General features: G+C 27.8%; 1 protein-coding gene across 13 annotated transcripts in view; it reads right to left on the bottom strand.

Moving 5' to 3' along the window:
* Positions 1-4,369: 4,369 nt before the first annotated feature.
* The window catches only part of Rab3-GEF (Rab3 GDP-GTP exchange factor), a 75,372-nt gene continuing 57,524 nt past the window's right edge, over positions 4,370-22,217 (bottom strand). For 10 of the 13 annotated variants that reach the window (XM_067045801.1, XM_067045802.1, XM_067045800.1 and 7 more), the window contains 8 exons: positions 18,127-18,268; positions 17,597-17,726; positions 16,293-16,509; positions 15,612-15,884; positions 14,021-14,188; positions 11,461-11,533; positions 9,606-9,652; positions 4,370-7,091 (listed from right to left, as the gene is read on the bottom strand). In XM_067045801.1, the coding sequence (XP_066901902.1) occupies positions 6,996-7,091; positions 9,606-9,652; positions 11,461-11,533; positions 14,021-14,188; positions 15,612-15,884; positions 16,293-16,509; positions 17,597-17,726; positions 18,127-18,268 (1,146 nt within the window). In that variant the 3' untranslated portion in view covers positions 4,370-6,995. Of the gene's footprint in view, positions 7,092-9,400; positions 9,500-9,577; positions 9,653-11,460; positions 11,534-11,559; positions 13,073-14,020; positions 14,189-15,611; positions 15,885-16,292; positions 16,510-17,596; positions 17,727-18,126; positions 18,269-22,217 lie in introns of those variants that run through there. The other 3 variants (XR_010842975.1, XM_014438926.3, XM_067045808.1) reach the window with 3 other exon arrangements.

Genomic DNA, 22,217 nt, shown 5'->3' with positions numbered 1-22,217 from the left:
TGTATTTAAATAATTTATGTAAATTAAATTTATATAATAAAAATGTATATTATAAGTCAGTTGTTTTATTTGTAATTTAGTTTTCTCTGTTGTCCATAATCAGTGAAAATGCTTCCATACTTGAAAAATCGTTATTATATCTTATAATAAATATATAAGTGTTATTGATAAATAATATATAACTTAAACCTTTTACCATTATAACTCATGAAGGACTCTTAGATCTAATACTTGATGAAGAAGTCCTTCAAGAAGACCAATAATTCTACAAAGAGGTGAACTTAAGATCAGATGCCTTTGCCTCTAAGTTCCTCCCTCAAACTATTGAAGGATTAGGTGTCCCTTACTGAAGGCTTTTTGCGCTTTATGAAAGATTCTGGACCTGAAATTGACTAATAGCTAACAGTATAAATAAATTTTCAAGATTAACTGACCTCATCAACTTGGTGGACTCAGGGAGAAACCAATGTCTGAACTACTTTACTTTTAATGAATAAATTAGATTATATGAGGAGAAGATGGTTGAGGGTGCGATTAGAAAATAGCTCAAACAAGTTAAAAAAACTTTTATGTGTGTTATTCTCTGACTTCACCCCCAACCATTTCATATATATTATCCAAGGTAAACTATCTTCTCATCATTATTAATTATATTATAGTTACATTGTTGGAACTATCATTTCCATATCCACAATAGTTTAATAATTGAAATATGATTTTATGATAAAATACAAAAATTGATTATATTGAACATTTTTTTGATAACTATGATACTAATTATTAAAGTGGAAGAATTTATTGTCAAAACTAATTTATTGAGTAGGACCAATTATGTATGACAAAAATATTATAGAATTAGAATTTAGAGGAAATTTTGACATTTCTCCTGGAGTACTATTTAGCTTCATTTGGATTATAGATTTCAGGGAAATCAGGTAAGGACAAGAAACAAAAAAAACAAGATTTTTATTGTTTAAGTTAGCTTTCTTGACACTGACTTATTTTATGATAATCTATAATCCAGACTTAACTTCGCTTAGTCAACTGTCTTGACATCAAAAGGAGGTAGTCCATCCAGAGGAAGTTTGAACTTAAATGTACTATTTTTTGGCAAAAAAATTATTTTCTTGGTAATAGAACTTTGTAACTTCAATCATTAGTTATTCAACTTGAAGCTCAAGGATGGAACTGCCTGTCTCTTAAGTTATTATAATTATTATTGTTTGTATACTTCGTAAACAATAATAATGCATGTTTTGGTAGTGTTCAACTTATTAAATAAAAAGGACCCTTTTGCAATGGATTTATTTTTTCCCTCATTATTTCAACTATTTTATTTTCAAATAAAAAGTTTGATCATTTAAAAAAAAGTGGTAAATTAAAAAATTTATAAAATAAGTTAAATTATTAATTTCCTAAATTGCCCTTGTGTGTTACCATTTAGGGGCCTAGTGATTAAATTAAAATAGATGAATAAAAAAGAAAAGTTTAATTGAGTGTTTTATTAATAATGACAATATTTTTCTTGGTTCTTAATTTACTTTCTTGTTCAAATTTATTTTATTCGTACTTTTCTCAAAAAAATATTTTATTAATGAATTTGAAAATGTCCTTATAATAAATTGTTTTAGGGATAAATATTAACTATGCATTTAAGTTACATTTTAGTTTCCTAATTTGTCCTTACGCATTGCTCATTTAGCGTTTAAGTGATTAAATTAAAATAGGTAAATAATGAGGCATTTCTTGTTTTAATGTTGTGGATAAAATAATGAGGTATATCTTGTTATTCTGTACTAATTTCTTGTTCTGCAGTTTCTTAGTTTGTTATATGTGTATTTTTTCTCTTTATCATTATTGTTTTTTGTTTTCAGCCTAAATGATTGAAATTAAGGTCAAAACGTCGACTCAAATAAAATAATTTTTACTTAATTGTATTTATCATTACTGACTGCACCTTGACTATCTTCTCATGTAAAATAGGTTTTAAAAAATGCTTAGTAAATTTTATTGGGATTTTAAAAATTTATATTTAAAGTTTTTCTTGGTTAAAAGCTATTGATATAGTAGAAAAATTATACTTATTATTTTTTTTATTCGGTTTATGAATAAAATTAACAAAAATAATATTTTATGACTTTAATGTTATGAGATGGAAAAAAGAAACTTTTAAATCAAATGACAGCCTTGATTTTCATTGACAGTTGCTGCTGCCAAGACAACAGAAGAAGAGAGGAGCTCAGAAAAATTGTCCCAGGGAGAAAAAAAGACTTAAAATTTTAGTTAGGTATTAGGAAACTTAGAGAGGGGAAGAGCTTATCATTCTGGTGACTTTATGGCTATGTGCTCCTTTGGCCTCATAACATCCTAGTACATATCTGAGTTTATAGGTGGCTAGATACCATATTTTTATTAGGTCATTAAAGAATGAAGAAACAGTTGAATATTTTATTTTAAATTTAAATTTTTTTTTTCATCTTTAATCATGAATCTTTATGCATATATTTTTACTTCTTTCTCTGAAAAAGTTAGTATTTTTGTTAAGATAATGTTATATTAACATTTTCTAATTAATAAAAACATCAAAAAGAAGAAAGAATAATTAATTACTCTTTACCATTTGTCTTCATAATTAGTAATTCATTTTCTCTATCTTTGGCTTTGTAATTAGGTAAAATGTCAATTTCTGGGATGATATTAATTAAATATGAATGAGTTCAATCATAATTTGTTACTAAGTAGTTAAGTAAGCTATCAGTTACTAATTATTAGAAATAATTATAATAAATCTAATTACTGATAGACCCAGTGTAAAAAAAAAAGGAATTAATTTGTTGGAAAACCAAAATATATGACAAATAATCCCTCTATCCTGAAGTATATATTCTTGTTTTGTTTTGTATTATCTAAATCCTCAGATATATCCTGAGTAATAAAAGATTTTTATTAAGTCTTGTTTAAAGTTTGAAATATTCAAAAATTATTTTATTTTTTAAATTATATAAATATTATTATTTAAAAAAAAACAACAAAAACATACGGTTAATGTGCTATCGCTATTTTGCTTGAATAGTGCTCTTACAAAAAAAGTTCTTTTTATTTCATGTTTGATGTTCCAATAGATTGTACTGTATTTTATTTGTAATAACTGTTATAGTATTAGGAAAGTCTGTACGATGACCTCAGTAAAATAAATGCAGTCTATGGTATTATTGTTGGAATATGTCCAATTCTAAATAAAATCAAAAACAAATTTTTATGTAAAATGTGCCACTATTCAAACAAAGCAGCGATATGACTAAAAATTTCTACAAAATTCAGTGTTACTTTCAGCAAATATTTCTGATTTACTGAGGGATAAATGTTCGGGTGGCGATAAAGATAATCAATTAAGAAATAGTTTTTATGTTATTTTACTTTAAGTATAATTTAGTTTATTTGTTTTTTATTCCTTTTTTTTTTTTTATCATTTATACATATTTTGGTAAATATGGTGTGAATGTGCTCTTCTATATTTATTGGTTATGTCCTGAATGTAAACTACAGTGTGCAATACTACAAAATAAAGGGACAAAGTAATAGTTTTTACTTCTTATCAATAGCTAAGGTTTCAACCAACATTGCAGGTGTTGATCTCAATTTTGATAGGAGGTTTTAAGAATATTCTTTAAAAGTTCATTAAAGAATGAAGAAAGAATTGAATATTTTATTTTAAATTAAAAAAAAATTTTTAATCTTTAATCTTTACCGATATATTTTTGTACTTCTTTCTCTGAAAAAGTTAGCCATTCATCAGGGCTGTAATGGATGGATGGTAGAGATGCTCTGAATGAAGTGTGTTCAAATGTTGGCTATTAAATAATTGATCAAATATATATATATTTGTAGAATACCTACCATTATGTTTCCTTTAAATAATTGGAGAAAGTTCTACTTTTATATTTTTTGCTTCCTATCTCCCTTATGGCTGTAAATGAAATTAATATAATTTTATTAATTAATTCATTTCCTTACCTTCTTATCCAGAATTTCTTTTAGATTATCAATATGATTGATTTTTTTTTTTAAATCTTTAAATTCAGAATCTTAATTTTAAATTTTTACTCGTTTTGATGGAATGAGTTTTTCTTTTTCTCTTTTGATATAAAATGACTGAAATTTTTTAATATGAAAACCAATCAAGATCTGCTCAACCTTCCATCCCCCAGGAAAAAAAAATCACTTTCCTTACCAAAGTTTCCTAAAGATACCACTCTGTCATCAAGCTCCTCTTTCTGTGTCTACTTCCTTGGTTTTTCCTGGTCTCTTGCTTAGATTTTTTTTTCATTTTTTATGGAAATAAATACAAAGGAGAATAAAAACAAACAAGGACTAGGCAATATTTTATTATTTTGATATGTAACATTATAGGAAGTTCATTACAAACCATAATCAACTTGAAAATATATATACTGCCACTCTGATGTACAATATTACAATATCTCGATTACATACAGTTTATTAATAACAGAATGACATAATAAATCACGCTATAAAAATCACATAACACTTAACTACTAATTACAAAACCATATGGGATAATACACAGGATTAGCACAGTGCTTTTTTTAATATTGCTTAGGAATGTATTTTAAATATCATCATGAAATATCACTTGGCGCGAATATATATATTTTAAAAATTTAGAATGCGGTTAATATCATCAGACATATAATATAAGCTTGTAATAATTAAAAAATATTTAATCAGTTATTCAGTTAACTTGTTCTGAAATTCTCAGATCTGAAATAAGAGATTTGTTAACAATAAGAAATAATTCTTTATCTGAAAACACAGAGCAAGATTATTGCAAATATATGCTGTGTTAGGGAAATAAACAAGTTTATGATATACCTGATGATAGTATAGATATTTATGAGAAGTTAATTTCGAAGCCATCAAATTGCAACTATTAACAACATTAACTGTTGATAACAGTAATAATTAGGATAAGGAATCTTAAAATACTAAAGGTATAGGCACAACCTTGGTGTGTAGAACGATGGTTTTAGTTTGAACACATAGAAATATGTTTACATTTGTAATTATTTAAACGGAAATAACAAATATTTAGCACATTTAAGGATCACTTACATAGGGGTCGGAATGCAATAACAGAAAACTCTCTCTTATCCAGTGATCTCTTTACTGGTGCCCACAGAGAATGAAAGTTCATTATATCCATACCCTTAGTAACTAAATGCCAAACTCGTCTTTAAAAAAATGAGATTAGTCTACCACTCAGTTAGAAAAGTTTACTGTATAAATGTTGAAGTCAGAAACACTTATACTTCAAAAATCCGGTTTATGGAAGACAAACTTCAAAAATGAAAAGTTAGTATTTTATACAACCATTAGTGCTACAGAATTACTGTTAGTAATATTTTCCAAGTTAGTATATAATGTGTTTTATTTATTAGTATGTATTCAACATAGTAAAATATTATTTTTACATATAGTAAGGAAGCTAGGGAGAAATTACTACTTTATGTTAGATGACAATATCCCATTTATATAAACATCTTAACACTAAAGAAGTTGTTGAATAATCTGAAACAAATCTAACTTATATTGGTTTGGAAAAATTAAACTGGAAGAAATGGGCAACTGTATTGTATTTAAGAATTATAATGAAATGTCATAAAACATTACCGGTTTCGTTTTCTGGGAACTGTAATCCACTGATCAGCTTTATTTATTTTCCAACCTATTCTTGTCTTCAATTATTTTTTAAGCATTCCATTTAACAAAATGATTGTAAAATTGTAAATATTGGCAAAATTGTTATTTATGATTAGACTTGGATATAATGGTAAAACACTAAGACTAAGAATACTTCAATCAGCCTGCTTTGCCTGTAGGTATGCAAGAACAATTAAAAAAATACATTCGTCTCTCTATTTTGGAATTATGGAGTCATACTTCATTATGAGTTCATAAGGTGGAACCAATGCTTTAAAACTTCATAGTGATCAGTCACAAGAAATATATAATGTGACCCAGTGCTAAGCTAGTTTATTAAACAAAGATCAGATTTAGTTTCTACAAGATGACAGCAGACCAACCAGGTCTCTTATTGATACTGCTCATGAATTTAAAGAATGACGTTCACAAAGTATAACGACCGGATATTGAACATAGCTTTTTATAATTATTATCAATTTTATTTTATGACTAAATCTGGTTCCATAATCTTTTAATTATTAAAAATGTGATCGATTCTACTACATATTTTATTAGTTGATTTACGTTGATTACACCATATACTTTGATGATTATTACTGTTTTATTTGAAATATTTATAATTTTTTTGTCATCTATAATAATATTTGACTATTTCATTTTAGTCAAATTTAAAATTATATTCATTTTTGAAAACCACACCCATGTAATAAAATATTGGATAACTAGTATGCAATGAACAGAATTAAAATCATCAAGAATTAACGATTATTGTTGTAATAAAATTAATTTTAAAAAAGCTATATCATATTTTTTGTTTACCTAACTTTTAGTATACTAATGATTAAGTTCAATGCAAATTATCCAGTGTATTCTTTATTTAATATCCTGTGGGCTCCAACCATCACCAGATAATGGAGAGTCTGCTGTCCTATAGTTTTTAAATTCATAACTAATATATTTAAAGCTTTCATCATATCTCTATATGTTAAACATGTTATTTATACATATATATTTATTTATAAGAGATTCATCAATTTTTTTTTTAAATTTTTTAGTGATGATTTTAAAAATATTTTGGCTTCCTAATTTCTAGTATTCTATAAATATTAACATTTCAATGTACAAGAGAGGGACTATTGTCAATCACATTTTATATATGTAAAACAATGTTATTCCTAAAATATCATCAGTTTATGAAATATATCACCATAAAAAAATGTATACAACAATTTCTGAAACTATGGCAACATTTTTGTACAGTATTGAAAAAGTTATGCTTGTGGCACTTTCTTCCGCTGAGTTTTCTTGTCCTGACCTGCAGCAATGTAAGAGAAGACACATAGCACAGAATAGCAGATTTGGTCGGCCTAAAAAAAATATTTCATCAATCAGAAATAATTATTATAAATCAATTGAACTAGGTTAATTTCTAGGCCATTAATTCTACAATTTGAAAAAATAAATAAATAATTACACATAAATTGATGAAGGAAATAAAGGCCATTACTAAATTTATTTATTATAATGATTGTGAATAAAACAATATTTACATCATAATCTAAAAAAAAAAAACTTTTTTTGGATGAATTTATTAACATATACACCAACCCTCTTTGATCATTAATAGAAATTCTCTTAAAATATTAAACAATACACACAAATTATAATATTTTCATGTGTACATATTGCCTTTATTAATTTTTAACTTTTAATGTATGTTTTCGAACTTAAGTTTTATTGAATCAAATATATTTAAATTTCAACACGCCAATGAATTCTGCTAAAATTGGGGAAAAAAGATCAGTTATTAAAAATATAGTAATTAGTAAACATTTTAATGATGTACAATTTTTTCAACAAACTGGAGGAAATAAAGGCATCATTGCAAGTCTTAAGTTATAGTATTTGTTGTCAATTTTCTTATTTCAGGATTAAGAAATGGAATTTAATTGACAGAAATCTCTATGAATTGAATGTAATGTATCTTTTAATACTCTAAAAAATGAATCATGGATTTGTGATATCTGAAGTATGATAGGAATAATGAATTGTATTTTCAATGATTTGATAACAAAACATTTATTTTCTTATAAATTTTACCTAAAGAATGAAATCATAATTTGATTATCTTGTTGAAGATATATTATAGGTTGAATGTACAGTATAATAGGTAGGTTTTTATTGATTGTCAATGGTACAATAGCTTTTAATAAAATAAAATAAAACTACTGAAATTATTTACAGCAAGAAAATTAGGTCATAAACTTACTATAAATCCTTGTCCTTACTATCATTTCCTGAACCTTAATCCAGAATATATCTTAAATTTTGGTTTAATATTTTGATTCAGAGATCCACCAATACTCAAACTGAAACATTTTCATTTTTAACTCATTCCTATTCAGTTTTTTCTTAGTTTTATCAAAACCCAAACTATATATAAATTATATATTTTCCCATCACCTAACCCAGATCTTCATCAAAAGTTAAGATAACCTGAGTAACAGGCATTTGGAAGTTCCTACAGGCAGTTTTCATGAACATTATATCTCCTCCCCCTTTACTATTAATAAAATCTATATATTTAAAGCAATAATTGAAGGGGTTAGTGAATGAAGGGTTATGTTGCAAATAGTAAATTTTAAGAAAACAAGGTTCAATATTTGTTTTGTGGGAGCTTGTTAACCTTTGAAGTGTACATAGCCCCTTCTATATCTAGGTATATCAGTAATTAATTGGATTTTGAGGTTAGAGTACTTAACACTAGCTAGATAGGCATCTACTGCCTTTATCCACCCTAAAGATTAAAAAAATGTTACATTTAACATACACTTACATGTGTGGACCCTTCATCCACATACCGTCAATTTTTATAATTAAACTAATTACAAACATATGGTGTTTAAGTAAGCTATTGATTACAACTTTTGCCAAGTAAGCTACCAGGTTCTTTTGGGATAATTTGACACCCATGCATACCATTATTTAAAGTCGCACAAACAAATGATATTTATGTGGCATTCCGTTATATCATAGCACACTACATACAATTATGAGGAGATAAATAAAATTGGGAAAAGAAATAAGTGTTAATTAAGTTAGTCAGTGGCACTCAATTCACCAAGAGGATAAGTTTGTTTCATGATAAAACAAGCCTGTTTTGGCAATGTTTCAACACATTCTGATCAAACCATTTGGTCATACATATCGCTCATACAAAAGGAAAGTGTATAACTCAAAATATCTCAGTAGTTTGGTAATCAGATGGATAGGATCCTGATAGTAAAATCTGAAATAGTGGACTACAACAAGTGGCATATCAATATATTTGGCATACAGAAATTTCTTAAGTTGAGCCTCTTTCTTTCTGAATGAGTAATATGTGTTGCTAAGATCAGAAAATAAACCTTTTTCATCAGATAAATTATTTATTAATTGTTGCAAGTGTGCTAGTTTAAAAACAAAAAGGTGATCAACAAAGAGGTACAGGTGTACAATACACAATTCTCTTCTATATTGAACTTGACAGTGAAAAAAACTTCACAACAAAACCATAAAAAAAAAAAAATATTCTTTGACTGCCTTTTTTCCCTTCAAACAATAAGGAAAATAATTACATGAAAATTGAAAATAAAAAGCAAATAAAGGAAATAAAAAAAGTATATATAACACATACTAAAACAAATTAAAATGGTGTTCATCAAATATCACGAGCTAACTGCTTTGTGTACTCTATAGAAATTACTCGGTGAATGTTAAAAATAAGACTGGCAGCCTATAACAAAAATTAAATAAATAAAAAATAACTTAAGGAAAATAAAAAAAAAAGGAAATAAAAAAGTGCTACAGGAACCATTACTATAGAAGAATGTAGTACTGACCATTGATGACCTGTATTTTCGCTGTATAACTTGTCGTGACTTTGGGTCTAAAAAACAAAAATAATATGAAATTTTTAAAATAATAAAATGAAAAAATCAAATGTATGATACCTTTAGTTATAAAAGATTATTAATTTTATTAAATATTCAGTTAAATATATTAAAAAAGTAGTAACGCTTTAGCTAAGATAGCTCATACCCTTTCTAATCCGACTTATATTATTATTTTTTAGTCATATTCAAGAAATTTTATTATGTAATAATAGCAAAAATTATGAATAGTTTGATACATTGGATTTAAAGAGTATTAGAAATTTTTATAAAATTTCTGTTTTGATAAAATGTTAACATTCTGAACAAAAATGCTGGTCTTTTATTGATTAAATTTGTATGAATATAACTTGAATAGATGAGTGAAATAATTCCATTAGTATGTATCCAATAAGAGAGAAGTTACTTTCCCCAGAAATAAGAGAAATCATAAGGTATTGGTTTTTATTAGTTGATGTAAAAATAATGCAATTGTCTGCCTGCCTCTGTTACATTCCAGAAATAATAGGATTATTTATAAGGGCTGATCCTAATTGATGATAATGCCATACAATATGTTGCATAAACTAGACTGCAGGTCCTAGGCTAATCTCTCGATATACCAAGACCATTCTATACAAGACTCTTATAACGCCGATAGTAACATATGGGTCAGAATGTTGGACTCTCAACAAAAGAGATGTAACTAAACTAGGAATATTTGAGAGAAAAATTCTGAGGCGTATTTACGGGCCAATTCAAGAGTGTCTGGAGGAAAAGACATAATAAAGAGCTATACGAATCATATAATGATGCTTCATAAATGTAAATAGACTCAGGTGGGCAGGAAATGTTGTTTGAATGGATAGTCAAAGGATTCTGAAGAGATTCATGAAGTATGAAATGATAGGCAAAAGAAAAATTGGGCGACCAAGGCTAGATGACAAGACTAGGTTGGCAAGATTACATCGAGATGGCGAGCGCCAGGTTGGTGGCATAAGGTGTAGGATAGAAACGAGTGGAAGAAATGTTTTGAGGAGGCTAAGGCCCGACCTGGGCTATAGTGCCGAGGAAAAAAAAAACCTAGATTACAACAACTGAATGAATTGGACTACGAAACCTGTCATCACCTAACCTGTTTGTCAGACGTCTCTCCAACTGGCTTCCTCTTTTTGAAGTAACTGTACAATTTTACAGAAAACAAACTTTCATCAAGATTGGGGTAATATTGATATTTTTTTTTAGAAACCCATTCTTCTTTTCTACTAGAATAAATATTCTAGTTGTACACTGCAAAATGTGTATTAATTCTGATAGACATTATTTTGAGTAAATATATATGGTAGAAGAACTATTACAAAAAGAGCAAATAATCAACCCAGGAGATTTCACAATAAAATAAACACTGTCAGGAAACCTGATTTGTGTCAGAGAAGCAGCTTAAGAAGCAAGGAAGCTAGAATTCTAATGCTTAAGGAGGATGTTCAAGCTACATCAAAAGAGCATTTCCAAACCTCATTGAATGCTGATCACAAAGCAACTAAATTCCCAAACTTACCAGACCATGGAGCCGAAGAGAAAGAAACCCCATGAGACAAGAATTAGATGAAAATGACCATAAAAAACTGTAGAATAACCAATTCCCTGATCAGGATTGAATAACATCAGAACTATTAAAAGTGACCAGTTTTAAAAGTTATGGATTGATACATAAAACTAAAATTAATTTTTAAGAAATTTATGCCGAAAACTTGATAATGATCAATTTACTCGAAACATTATTCATTTTTAACTTTTTAAACATCACTTTACAAAGTTTACTTACTGAATTGCTCTAAGATAAATATCCCTCCTTTTTGCGTGAAACATTTCCTTATGTGCTCCAAACGAATGAAAAACTGGAATGAGAAGGAAGATTTCATAACATTTATTGTACAGTAATAATTTAAATAGATGAAACATAAAGCACTAAGTAAATAGATCAAAGCAATTACAATTAATAAAATACACAAATTGAAGATAAAATCAATATGCAACATCAAATTTGAAACAGTTTTTATGCAACATGTAGATATTAAAAAAAAAAATATTTACACTAACATAATTCTTGAATGCATGCAGAAAAGAGAAAAATGACCATGAAAGGTATCAAAGAAAATGTGTTAGTATGTCATTAATGAATTCGTAGAGAGAATTACTGTTTTTTTAATTATTTATTTTTTCACTGAGGTTTGATTCAAATATAAAATCATAAAAAACTGATATTAAATAGTTATATTTCTTGATGTCTTAATTATTTGTAATGTGCTGATCAAATTTTTTTTTCTTCTAATGATTAATAATATTCTTACATACCTGTAGCACCCCTGGAAGAGTTCATTAACGAAGAGCTAAATTAAATTCCCTTATATAAAAACATGATTAAATAAATTATTCCAAAACTAGTAGACAATTGTGTTAATTTATTTGGACGTACACAAAAACTACGTGTGGAAGGAAAACATTCCAAGTCTACTACAGGTAAAGTGGTTGTTGATGAGAAGCAGTGCTTAAAAGCATGCATGGGTCTCTAACGTTTATATTTATTCTAGTATCAATGATTTTTTGTTTTTGTTTTAATTGATATATTAACCAACTAACTCAAGCATGTTTTATCACTTCTGCTTTGCAGCATTAATTAAAAATAACTTTGTAAAAAAATCAAAAAAAGCTCGACTACAACCAGTGCACTGTAATTAAAAGCCAACTACCTCTTTATTTTATTTTAGTTTTCTATTATTTCAATTAAAACAATTATCACAGAACTATCCAGTTTTATTTGATATATTTGCTAAATTTGTCACTCTTTTATTTTCTAATAAGTATGTTTTTTATTAATTTCTATGGGATGGATTATGATGTGAATGAGATGTGAAAAATTGTTGAAAAGTGAATGCTTTCGAAAAAATAAATCGAAAACTAGCGAAAATCTATAAAGCTCATGATGCTTAGCACATAACATAAATGAAGATGGATAGGTAATAAAATTCAAAAAAGGAGAAGGATTATAAAAATTCCATGCACATGTATGTTATAAAAATGTAAATAGCTATCCAAAACAACAGTTAAACATATATATGTACAAAAAATGTTGAAATTATTCATTAATAAAAACTACTGTTCAAAGCTTAAGGCACTGGTGAGATGGTGGATGTCATGGATTTGATATATTTAAATAAACATAATATACTATAACAGTGGTCCAACATCTATTCTAAGTGCATACATGCTTTAAAAAGGTTGGTTCACTAAAAAGATTACTAAATAAAACAATACAAGGAACACAACTGTTCCCCTTCAAACAATAATATAAACAAAACATTTATCTATAACAAACAACATATCGTTCTACAACAAACAAACGGAAGGCAAACTATGTTGATGAATACCTCGAAATCCTGAGCAAGTCCAATGTCCGGGTCGCATTTTGGAAGGAGAAGGAAAAACAGAGAAATGGACAATATGTAAGGGTATAAAGATCAACAGAAAACTCAATATACTGAAAAATAAACAAAAGAAAATTGAAGGACCATCTCAAAAGTTCCTTAAACTTTGTGTGTAGACTTGCCGAATAGGTTTATTAAACACCATCACGTATAAGTTTATTCAAAACATAGAAACAATATGTTAATAAAAAAAAAGGATAGACAGAGAGATAGAGAAATAGAGTTAGAGATAGAATAAATATAGAAAGATAATAAAAGTATATAAAAAATAGAGAAAAAATAGAAAATTATTCGAGCGGGTAATAAAGAAGAGAATAAAGTTCCAAAAAGTTATGGAGCCTTCCGAAAACTACAATAATTCAATAATAGACTTGTCTTAAAAAATAAATAAATAAAGAGAGACAATCACACTTAAAGATAAGTATAAAACCAAAGAATCATGCCAAAATATAAGTTTTATAATAAATGTATAGTAATAATAAAAAGACAACATCGACAAATTTAATCGGGTAAATATAAAACAAGAATAAAGATAATTGTAAAAGAATTCTAAACCTTTCGAATTACTTAATTTAAACCTATTGAAATATAGCACAATTAAGTGACATTAATAGGAAATTTTGAGTGGTCCTTGATTTCAGGTATAAAAATAAACATCATCAGTACATTTAAATCAACAATATTTTATCATTATTTTCCAAAAACATCAGATCTTTGATTAAAAATGCATTTATGAATATGTTCTATCGAGTTATTTTTCAAAGAAGAGTTTTTTCTTTTTAAATAAAACTGAACTAAATTGGTATTCTTTTTTTTTTTCTTCTTTTTTTTTCATAAATAAATATTTTTAAGATCTAATGTAAGGTAATGAGGGAATGGCTAAGACATGCTAAGGCTCACCTTGCTGTTGGCAAAAAGAAGGCCGACACCCTCCATACAGACATGAAGAAGACCACCTTCACCAGAGCTCAAGTCTTCAACGGGAAATTCACCTCCTGGTTCAACACCGGTCTTTCCTCCTCCACGACCCTCCATGCAGTCTTTTATGCAGTAATAAACATCTTTGCACTGGAAACAAAGTTTATAAAACTAATTTTGTATTTTATGACAATAAAATGAACACATTTATAAACTTAAACTACCTGCTTTTATTAAATTTAAAACAATTTTTCGAGCATAGAATGTTTATAGTTCTTCAATTTAAAAAACCTCGATCATTCTCATTCAATTTCTATTTATTTTGGTTCATTAAACATCATCTTGTTAATTTTTTTTTTTTAAGTAATACTTACCACTTTCATAAATTGGCTTACTTTATTTATGAGAGTCCATAGACTAAATGGTTTTTACTATCACTTATACATTAATTAATTTTTATCTATTACTTTTGTAATATGAATTATTTACCTCATTTCCATTTTTGATTAGTTTTATAAATTAGAGTTTTTAACCAAATAAACAAATTGAATAATACAAGAATGAAGATTAGATTCTTACCTTTAATGTTTAGTAATTTATTTTGATTTCTGAACGAGGATATTGGTTTTACAGCTAAAATAAAAAAATATATCATAAACAGAAATTTGTACTATAATTACTGTAAAAGTAAGTTTAGAGTTATAAACAAATGATGCGCAAGGAGGATGGTTAAATAAATTAATTCTCTCCAACTGAAAAACAAGGTCATTGCTTCTTTCACAAATTTAACAGTTTCCAACTTATATTAATGCAATAAGAAATAATTAAAACAGCTTCAGAAATATCAAAAGGGATATTAGACAAGGATATTGTGCAGCCTCATTTTCAGTAAACTCAGAATCAATTTTCTTATTTATTTGGTAAACCTGAAGTAAGATTAGTTTGTTGCAGTGATTTTCCAATTGATGACTTCAGAGAGATATGATTGTTTGTACTTTACATTATTCAAAACATGAATGAAGCATAAATTTACTCTTTGTAAAAGAGTTTAAAAAATCTCACTCCTACAATCTTCCTTGCCTAATACTGTGTCTTTCCTTGTCAAAATGAAAGAAAAAAAGTACACAGAGTACAGATGCCAAAAGTGTTGCCAGTTTCATGCTTAGGTGTACGTTGTTCATTTATTTTTATTAATGGTTGTAAGAAAGAAGAAATATTGTCAAGTTAAATTACATTCCTAATTTAAACAACTATTTCTATTCTATTCTACTATTTATTATAATTATTGTTGTATTATCTGTATAGTCTTAGAATTTACAAATGATTTTCATAATTAAATGTTTTTTTGGTTATTTATTTTTGTAGTCCTTTTTTTTTGTTCTCCTATTTTAGCTTTTCGTTTTTAGTATTATGGAAAGTTTTCTTTTTTGAAATATTGTTAATTAAGTTTTACAATTTTTATTTCTTGAGACCTAAATGAAATAAAATTAAAAAGGGTTAAAAAGAACATGTGATACACGAGTGGTTCAATTTTTTTTTTTTTTTTAGAAAAATAAAGAAAAAGAAGCATTACCTTTTTCGTATAAAATTTATGGAGTTGAGTTTGACCAGAGTTTTTTCTCCACAAGCATAGCACTTTGGTCTTTGGTGAATAAGTAACATTCACAAGACGTTCATACCACCATCGCTGCAGCATAACACCATTTACTCCACGAAGAGCTATTCCATCTTCTCTCACTTCCATGAAAAGTAGTTCTCCACTTGAATCAGTTCCAGAGTGAACAGTGAACGTATGCCTTTGTGATAATCTTGATGCCACTGGTTTCAGATCTATATCATTTCCTTGCTAAAGACAGAAAAAGGTTAAAGTTTTTAATTAATAAAACAAATAATGTTTTGAAGTTTATTCTTAACTCCTGTATCATTCATATACTATAAAAATATATTAATAATTACATTTTATTGAATTACTAAGTTTTATGAGTTAAAAATGACAAAGATTTAATATTGTATTGAGTAACTAATTTTATATTGTTAGGAGTTGAAAGTTATTAAAATCTAACATTATTTCTGACCACAGACAAACTAGACTAAAAAATATAGTATACTGATTAACTAACTGAACATCATATAACAGAAATTTTATTGTATAAATCCATTCAATATTTCTAGAATCTTTATCGTGATAATTATTTAATCATTCATTATAAACTCGAAATATATAAATCAACTTATACAATTAAATAAAACTCACCAGATTGTTGATCTGATCGAGAAGAAGATTGACTTCTTGGCTATAAACTAGACCAATGTGGCTTTTTCCAAGTAGCCTTCGAATTTTCTGTTTGAGTTCATTCTTATTTATATTAAGCATTAGCATAAATGCAGTCAGATTGTATAACATTGTTGAAAGTAACCTATCTTCTTCATGTTCAAGCCGCTTCTTTTCAGTTTCACTCAACCATTTATACCTGCAATTTTTTATTAAATTTCATTCTGAGCAAAATCAAAATAATAGTATTAATTATTATTTATATTAAAATATGGCAAACAAAGAAGCATTTAAAGAGGATGAAAAACAATTCATCGTGAATTGATAATTAGGGAATAATTTATTGGAATAGATACAATAAATTTAGTATAGAAAGGCTACCACAATATTAGGAAATTCTTTGAATAATAAATTAACATAATAACGGGTCTTGGTTAGATTTTGCAGAATATATCCATAGTCAAAAAATAATTATGAAACTATTATAAAATATATTCATTACAAATATATCATCCCCTTTTTCACAGGATTTTTTTTTTTTAATATCTGTTACATTTAGTAATATTGTAACTTAAATTATTCTTCTATCTATTTGGATTTTGGTATTCCAGAAACTAGAATGATATCCATTATCTTAGTGGTGCAAGATAATGGTACAAGACACTATCTTGCCACCATATTATACTGATGCATTATATTAAAATGTCATTCCACATAGCTCCTATTATCGTGTTGAAGACAGAGAAATGCTTTATTCAGCCATGCTGCCCAACTACATTAGATTGCTACATTACACAGCATACCAATCAATCCATCATCGGATATCTACACAATATATATATATATATATATATATATATATACGTATGTTGTAACAAAAAAAATTATTTTAAAAATTTGCTATCATACTTTCTTTGCTGCTTGTCAGAGACCAAATTGTACAAGAATATAATAATAAGCAAAAGAGGTTTTATTACAACATTGTATACACCCAGCTTAAGTTTAAAAATATTCTTTTGAGATTTCAATATTGGCATTTGAATATCATAATTGGATTTATATCAGTGATATGACTAGTTAATTTTACTGTTGAAATTAGGTATTTAAATCTCTTTACACTATGGAAAGTTTATTTTTTATCTAAATTGATATAGTTTAACATTAATTCAGAATGTCATATTACCACCATCTAGAGGTTTTTTATTAATTCATCTTCCAAGAGGATTTAAATGTAACATTATATTATATAGTGTTTAAAAAAATATATATTTGATTTTTAAGAATACCTTTCCATCATCTCCGTGGGTCCTTGGTCCATTCCTATCATGTCTCTTTCCTGACTGACAGCATCTAGGAATGCGTCTTCCCAGAACTGCATTTGATCCCATAGTGTAGATCTTTCTTTTCCTATGAGGCCTTTATAGAAAAATAAATGATTGAAACTAAATAAATAAAAGTATGGTTTTAAAGTAGAAATTGTATTTTGTCTTAATGAATAGAAATTGTATCATCTACAACTAGGTTTTAGTGGTATGCGATGAATTTTTAAAACTGTAGGATATTTTTTAATTGATTTAAATATATTTTCAATGAAAAATCCTATTTACTTAATAACGAAGAAATATTTATATAGAAAAATATACACTCAATAGAATTCCTAGCCTGTTTCATTTTTTCAAGAGTAATTAACATTGTGGATAATAAGATAATATGATTAAATTATAGCAACTAAAATTATTTAAAACTCAAAGCTTTAACTGTGGTAGAGGTTAAGTTGATCCTATAATATTATAAAAACATTTAATCAGATAATCACCCTCAAATAAATAAGTCCTTCCAGATTCAGGGCTCGGCGTTGTTGATGGAACAATGCTGCCACCATGGTATCTGAAACCTGTACTCAACGATGATTTACTTGACCATACGCTTGGTGTACGCAGCTTTGATCTTTGAGGAAACTGAAAAAAATATGTTTTAAATACTTTAAAGTCTTATAAATACAAATAAATATACTGATTCCTTGCTCATTTGTTTATTTATTAGGTTTTGCTTCCTTAGTACCAAAGGAAGGGAAGGTTTTTTCATCTGCACTTTGAACAATTTTGAAAAAAGTTAACATCATGCAGAAAAAATGCCTAACATGCTCAAACACCATCACCTTTAACTTATAACAGAAACATTTGGAATACTTAAAATTTCTGATTTTGATCCTGCAGTAGAAGTATCATCAGGATTTGCTAGCTCAGCTGATATCAGCTCATTTACTTCAGATATAGAATTTTGCTGTTTAGAGTGAGACGAGTGTAATAAAGAGGCAGATTTTGCTTTTTTTATTATTAATTCAAGCTCATTTACTCTCTGACGAAGCTTATTTCTTTCAACACTAAGCTTCAAATGATTATTTTCAGTACCAGCATCCGAAACATATTCAAATAATTCAGAGTTTAATATTTTTATCTCATGACTAAGTTTATTTATAGTGCAGTCTTTGTCTCTTATTATGTCATTTAGTCTGGTTACCTCGTCTTCATTTTCATAATCACATTTTAATAATTTATCTTCAAGATGATTCCTTAATTGCTTTTCTTTTTCATATTGTTCTTCAAGACATTTCAAATCAGATTTCAACTCATTTGTAAGATTTGACAACTCATGATTTACTTTAACAGAATCTTCTAAATATGTCAAAGCATCTACCAACAGTGGAACAAACGTGGACAAATTATTTTCTCCACAGATATCTGAAACTCTGACTAACTCATTATTTATTTCATTGATTAAAGTATTGATATAATCTTGGTCGATGCAAAAATAAGGTGTGCTCTCGTAAATCGTTTCGTATTGATTTATCATTATCACTCAACATGATATTTACACATGTACTACCAGCATAACAACACCGTGAACATTGATATACCAAACGACATACAGTGAGGGATCAATGCCATCAGACCTTGGTCCACATTCATCCCCACTTTAGCCCAGTGATAAAGGTAACCTTAAACACTTCACTGTACTGAAAGTGAGTAGAGGTTGAGATAATCTAGAGGCAAGGGCAAGGTTGAAAGTATATGGAGGAAGTAAAGTGCCTCTTCTGGTATAAGATAAGTGGAAGGTCATTTCTCATCATGTCTCAGAAGTCAGCCACAAATTACAGGAAAGAACATTGCTAGATAGGGGGCAGTCAGTAACATGCTATCAGATATATATATATATATTTTTTATTTGTTAAAGGCAAAATAAAAAAAGAGATCTTCAACAGAACTATTATGCTCTATAATTATTCTGAAAAAACAAAACAAAGAAAACAATGATAATAATAGGAGTCATTCTTCTTCTTTTTTATTGTTTCTTCCTTTCTTGTTTTAGAATTTTCATTCATCGACTATAGTGAATGCTTATCCTAAACTAAATACTATATAAAAAAAACCATGTAAATAATTTAAAATTAATGACAAAACAAGATAAAATAATGGTTGTTAATAATGCTTTAAAGAGTATCTAATGAGATGGTGCAGGTATAAAAAAAAAATAAGGCTCCATATTATGTAGTTACTATAGTACAAAATAATTTAAGAAATAATTCCTCTGAAATGACATATACATATTTTTTTAATATGGTATTTACTGTAATATCAGTATCCAACCAAATAAAACTGACTAGAACTTTCAAAGTTTATTAAAAGCTAAAAGCTAGTCTTGTTAAAAATTAAAATGGTGAGTCATTCAATATACCTACAATCGAGAAGAAGTGTAATAATCACAAGTTTTCTTAGATTTCTAAAGCAAGTAGCACTTAACATTACTATTACAATTAAAATATTAATTTTTAGAAATCTGTAAACTTCACCAGGTGAAATAATGGAACATTTTGATTTGACCCAATATAAATAAGTACCAAAACATAACTCACTCATCATGTGTGATACATTAAAATTATATTTTTACATTCCACCATTATTACCATACATTCTACTAGAAGACAGAGGACTGTAGAAATAAATGCTTAAGCTAAATTCTTCAACAGTAATAAATCTTGATTTTTTCATATTTTCTTAAGAATATTTTTATATAAGATTAAAAAATATATATATTATATCAATGGTCCACAGCAAGGTATTATCAAAAAAAGAAAGGTTCAGATGGCAGTAAGAAATAACAAAAAATAGGAATAACTATATATTGAATGCCAACGTTTCGATTGAGTTTTGTGTTTTATTCACAATTGTTTTCAGTGACTGCAGTGCTTCATATTTAACCAATCATGAGTGATTGTTCTGTGCAGTAGGTTTATAGTACAATGGTTGTGCAATGTTACAAAAAACAAAAATATGTTCACATTAACGTCAGATAAAAATTATGAAATTTAAAAATATTATGGGAAAATATGAAAGGTAGGCTTGTTTATCTAAGGAGTATGATATTGCCTGATTAACAATAAATGAAATAAAAATAGAGTCATTCTTCAGTAGTAATTAAATATTAGTCACTGTTGGAAAAAAATTGTGCAGAGAAAATAAAGGAATAAGTAGGTAGTACTTAAAAGCTATGAAATGCTAAAAAGAGGTAATAAAAATACTAAGGCTTTGCTATATGGTCAATTTTATCAAGGAGTATAAAAATTTATTTGTTAAGAACTGGGATTGAATTAGAGAAAAGGTAGAAGAATGAAAAGTAATGAGATAATGAAACTTATAAAGTTTTATAAATATGATAAGATTAAGTAGTATTATAAATCAGGAAAATATCTTGGATCCAATGCAATTCTAGGACCATAGATGGACACTGAAATAAGTTGACGAGAATCACCATGATCTACACCCTCGCCCAGTCGGACCTATCTGATGGAAGAAGAGAATTATACCTTCTTCAGGGAGTTCATTCAGAGGTGGAAGGAGGTGATGGGCCCCATATATTTCATGTTGGGAAGGGCATGACCACCTGACATTGATGAGCTATTGGAAGAAGAGGAAGCTGACTCAGACTGAAACCAGGAGGGCTGGACTAAGCTAGCGAACTGAAGGAGGCATCCTGACAGCTCCCGACCAGGAGGACAAGATAGAGAAATGTAGTGGACAAGGTACAGGCCCATCAGTATGGCGCTACCTGCACATGTATCGGTGCTGGGCTCCACCACAATAAAGTTTAAAAATTGTTCAAAAAAAAAAAAAATAAATGGTTGATTTTTGGCAGCAGGGGTATGCGCGAATCCAGCATACTAACCCACTGCTGTGGCACTTCGTATGGCGAATCATGAGGAGGAGAAAAAGAAAAGGTAATGGAACATTTTTTAGTAAAACTTTTGAATAAGTTATTGATTTATCAGCTACATTTAAAATAATTATGAATTCATTTCTGAAAGCAGAAATTAGAAAATTAAGTCAATCACATTACAATGAACATATCCTGAGTTCACAGAGTAGAGGTTTTAACTGAAACTGGCGGTTTTAATGAACATTGAGTGTTTTGAGAGCCAAAAAAAAAAAAAGAAAAGAGATTTAATTAAAAGAAATGAATTTTATTTTTTAATGGATATTATACTTAGAGATGAGAAAATAATCAAAACAAAACATTGTTGATAAGACACCCTTAGATCAGCGGTTGCCAATCATAGTAGTCTGCGACCACTATGCTTGAAATTGAACCAGATGGGGTCCACCCCATTCCCGACTTGGAGGGGGGGAAATATTTCATAATTAGGTTGCTTTTTAGTACATTTTGCTACATAGTTGCCTTATAGTGCATTTTGAGTCACTTTTATAGAGCGATTGCCTGTAAAAGCCTTCCGGCTAGCTTTCTATCAGGAAAACATAATTAATAAAATTGTTCTAACAATAAATCCTCACAAAAATATTAGTAACCGGTTTGTGTTTTTTCAGTATTTTAAGATAATCAATTCATAGAGTA

This window comes from Halyomorpha halys, unplaced genomic scaffold, assembly GCF_000696795.3.
Source record: "Halyomorpha halys isolate HHAL.00 unplaced genomic scaffold, Hhal_1.1 Scaffold71.1, whole genome shotgun sequence".
Lineage (NCBI taxonomy): Eukaryota > Metazoa > Arthropoda > Insecta > Hemiptera > Pentatomidae > Halyomorpha > Halyomorpha halys.
Note: the sequence above shows the minus strand (reverse complement) of the source record. Positions and strands in the feature narration are given on the sequence as shown.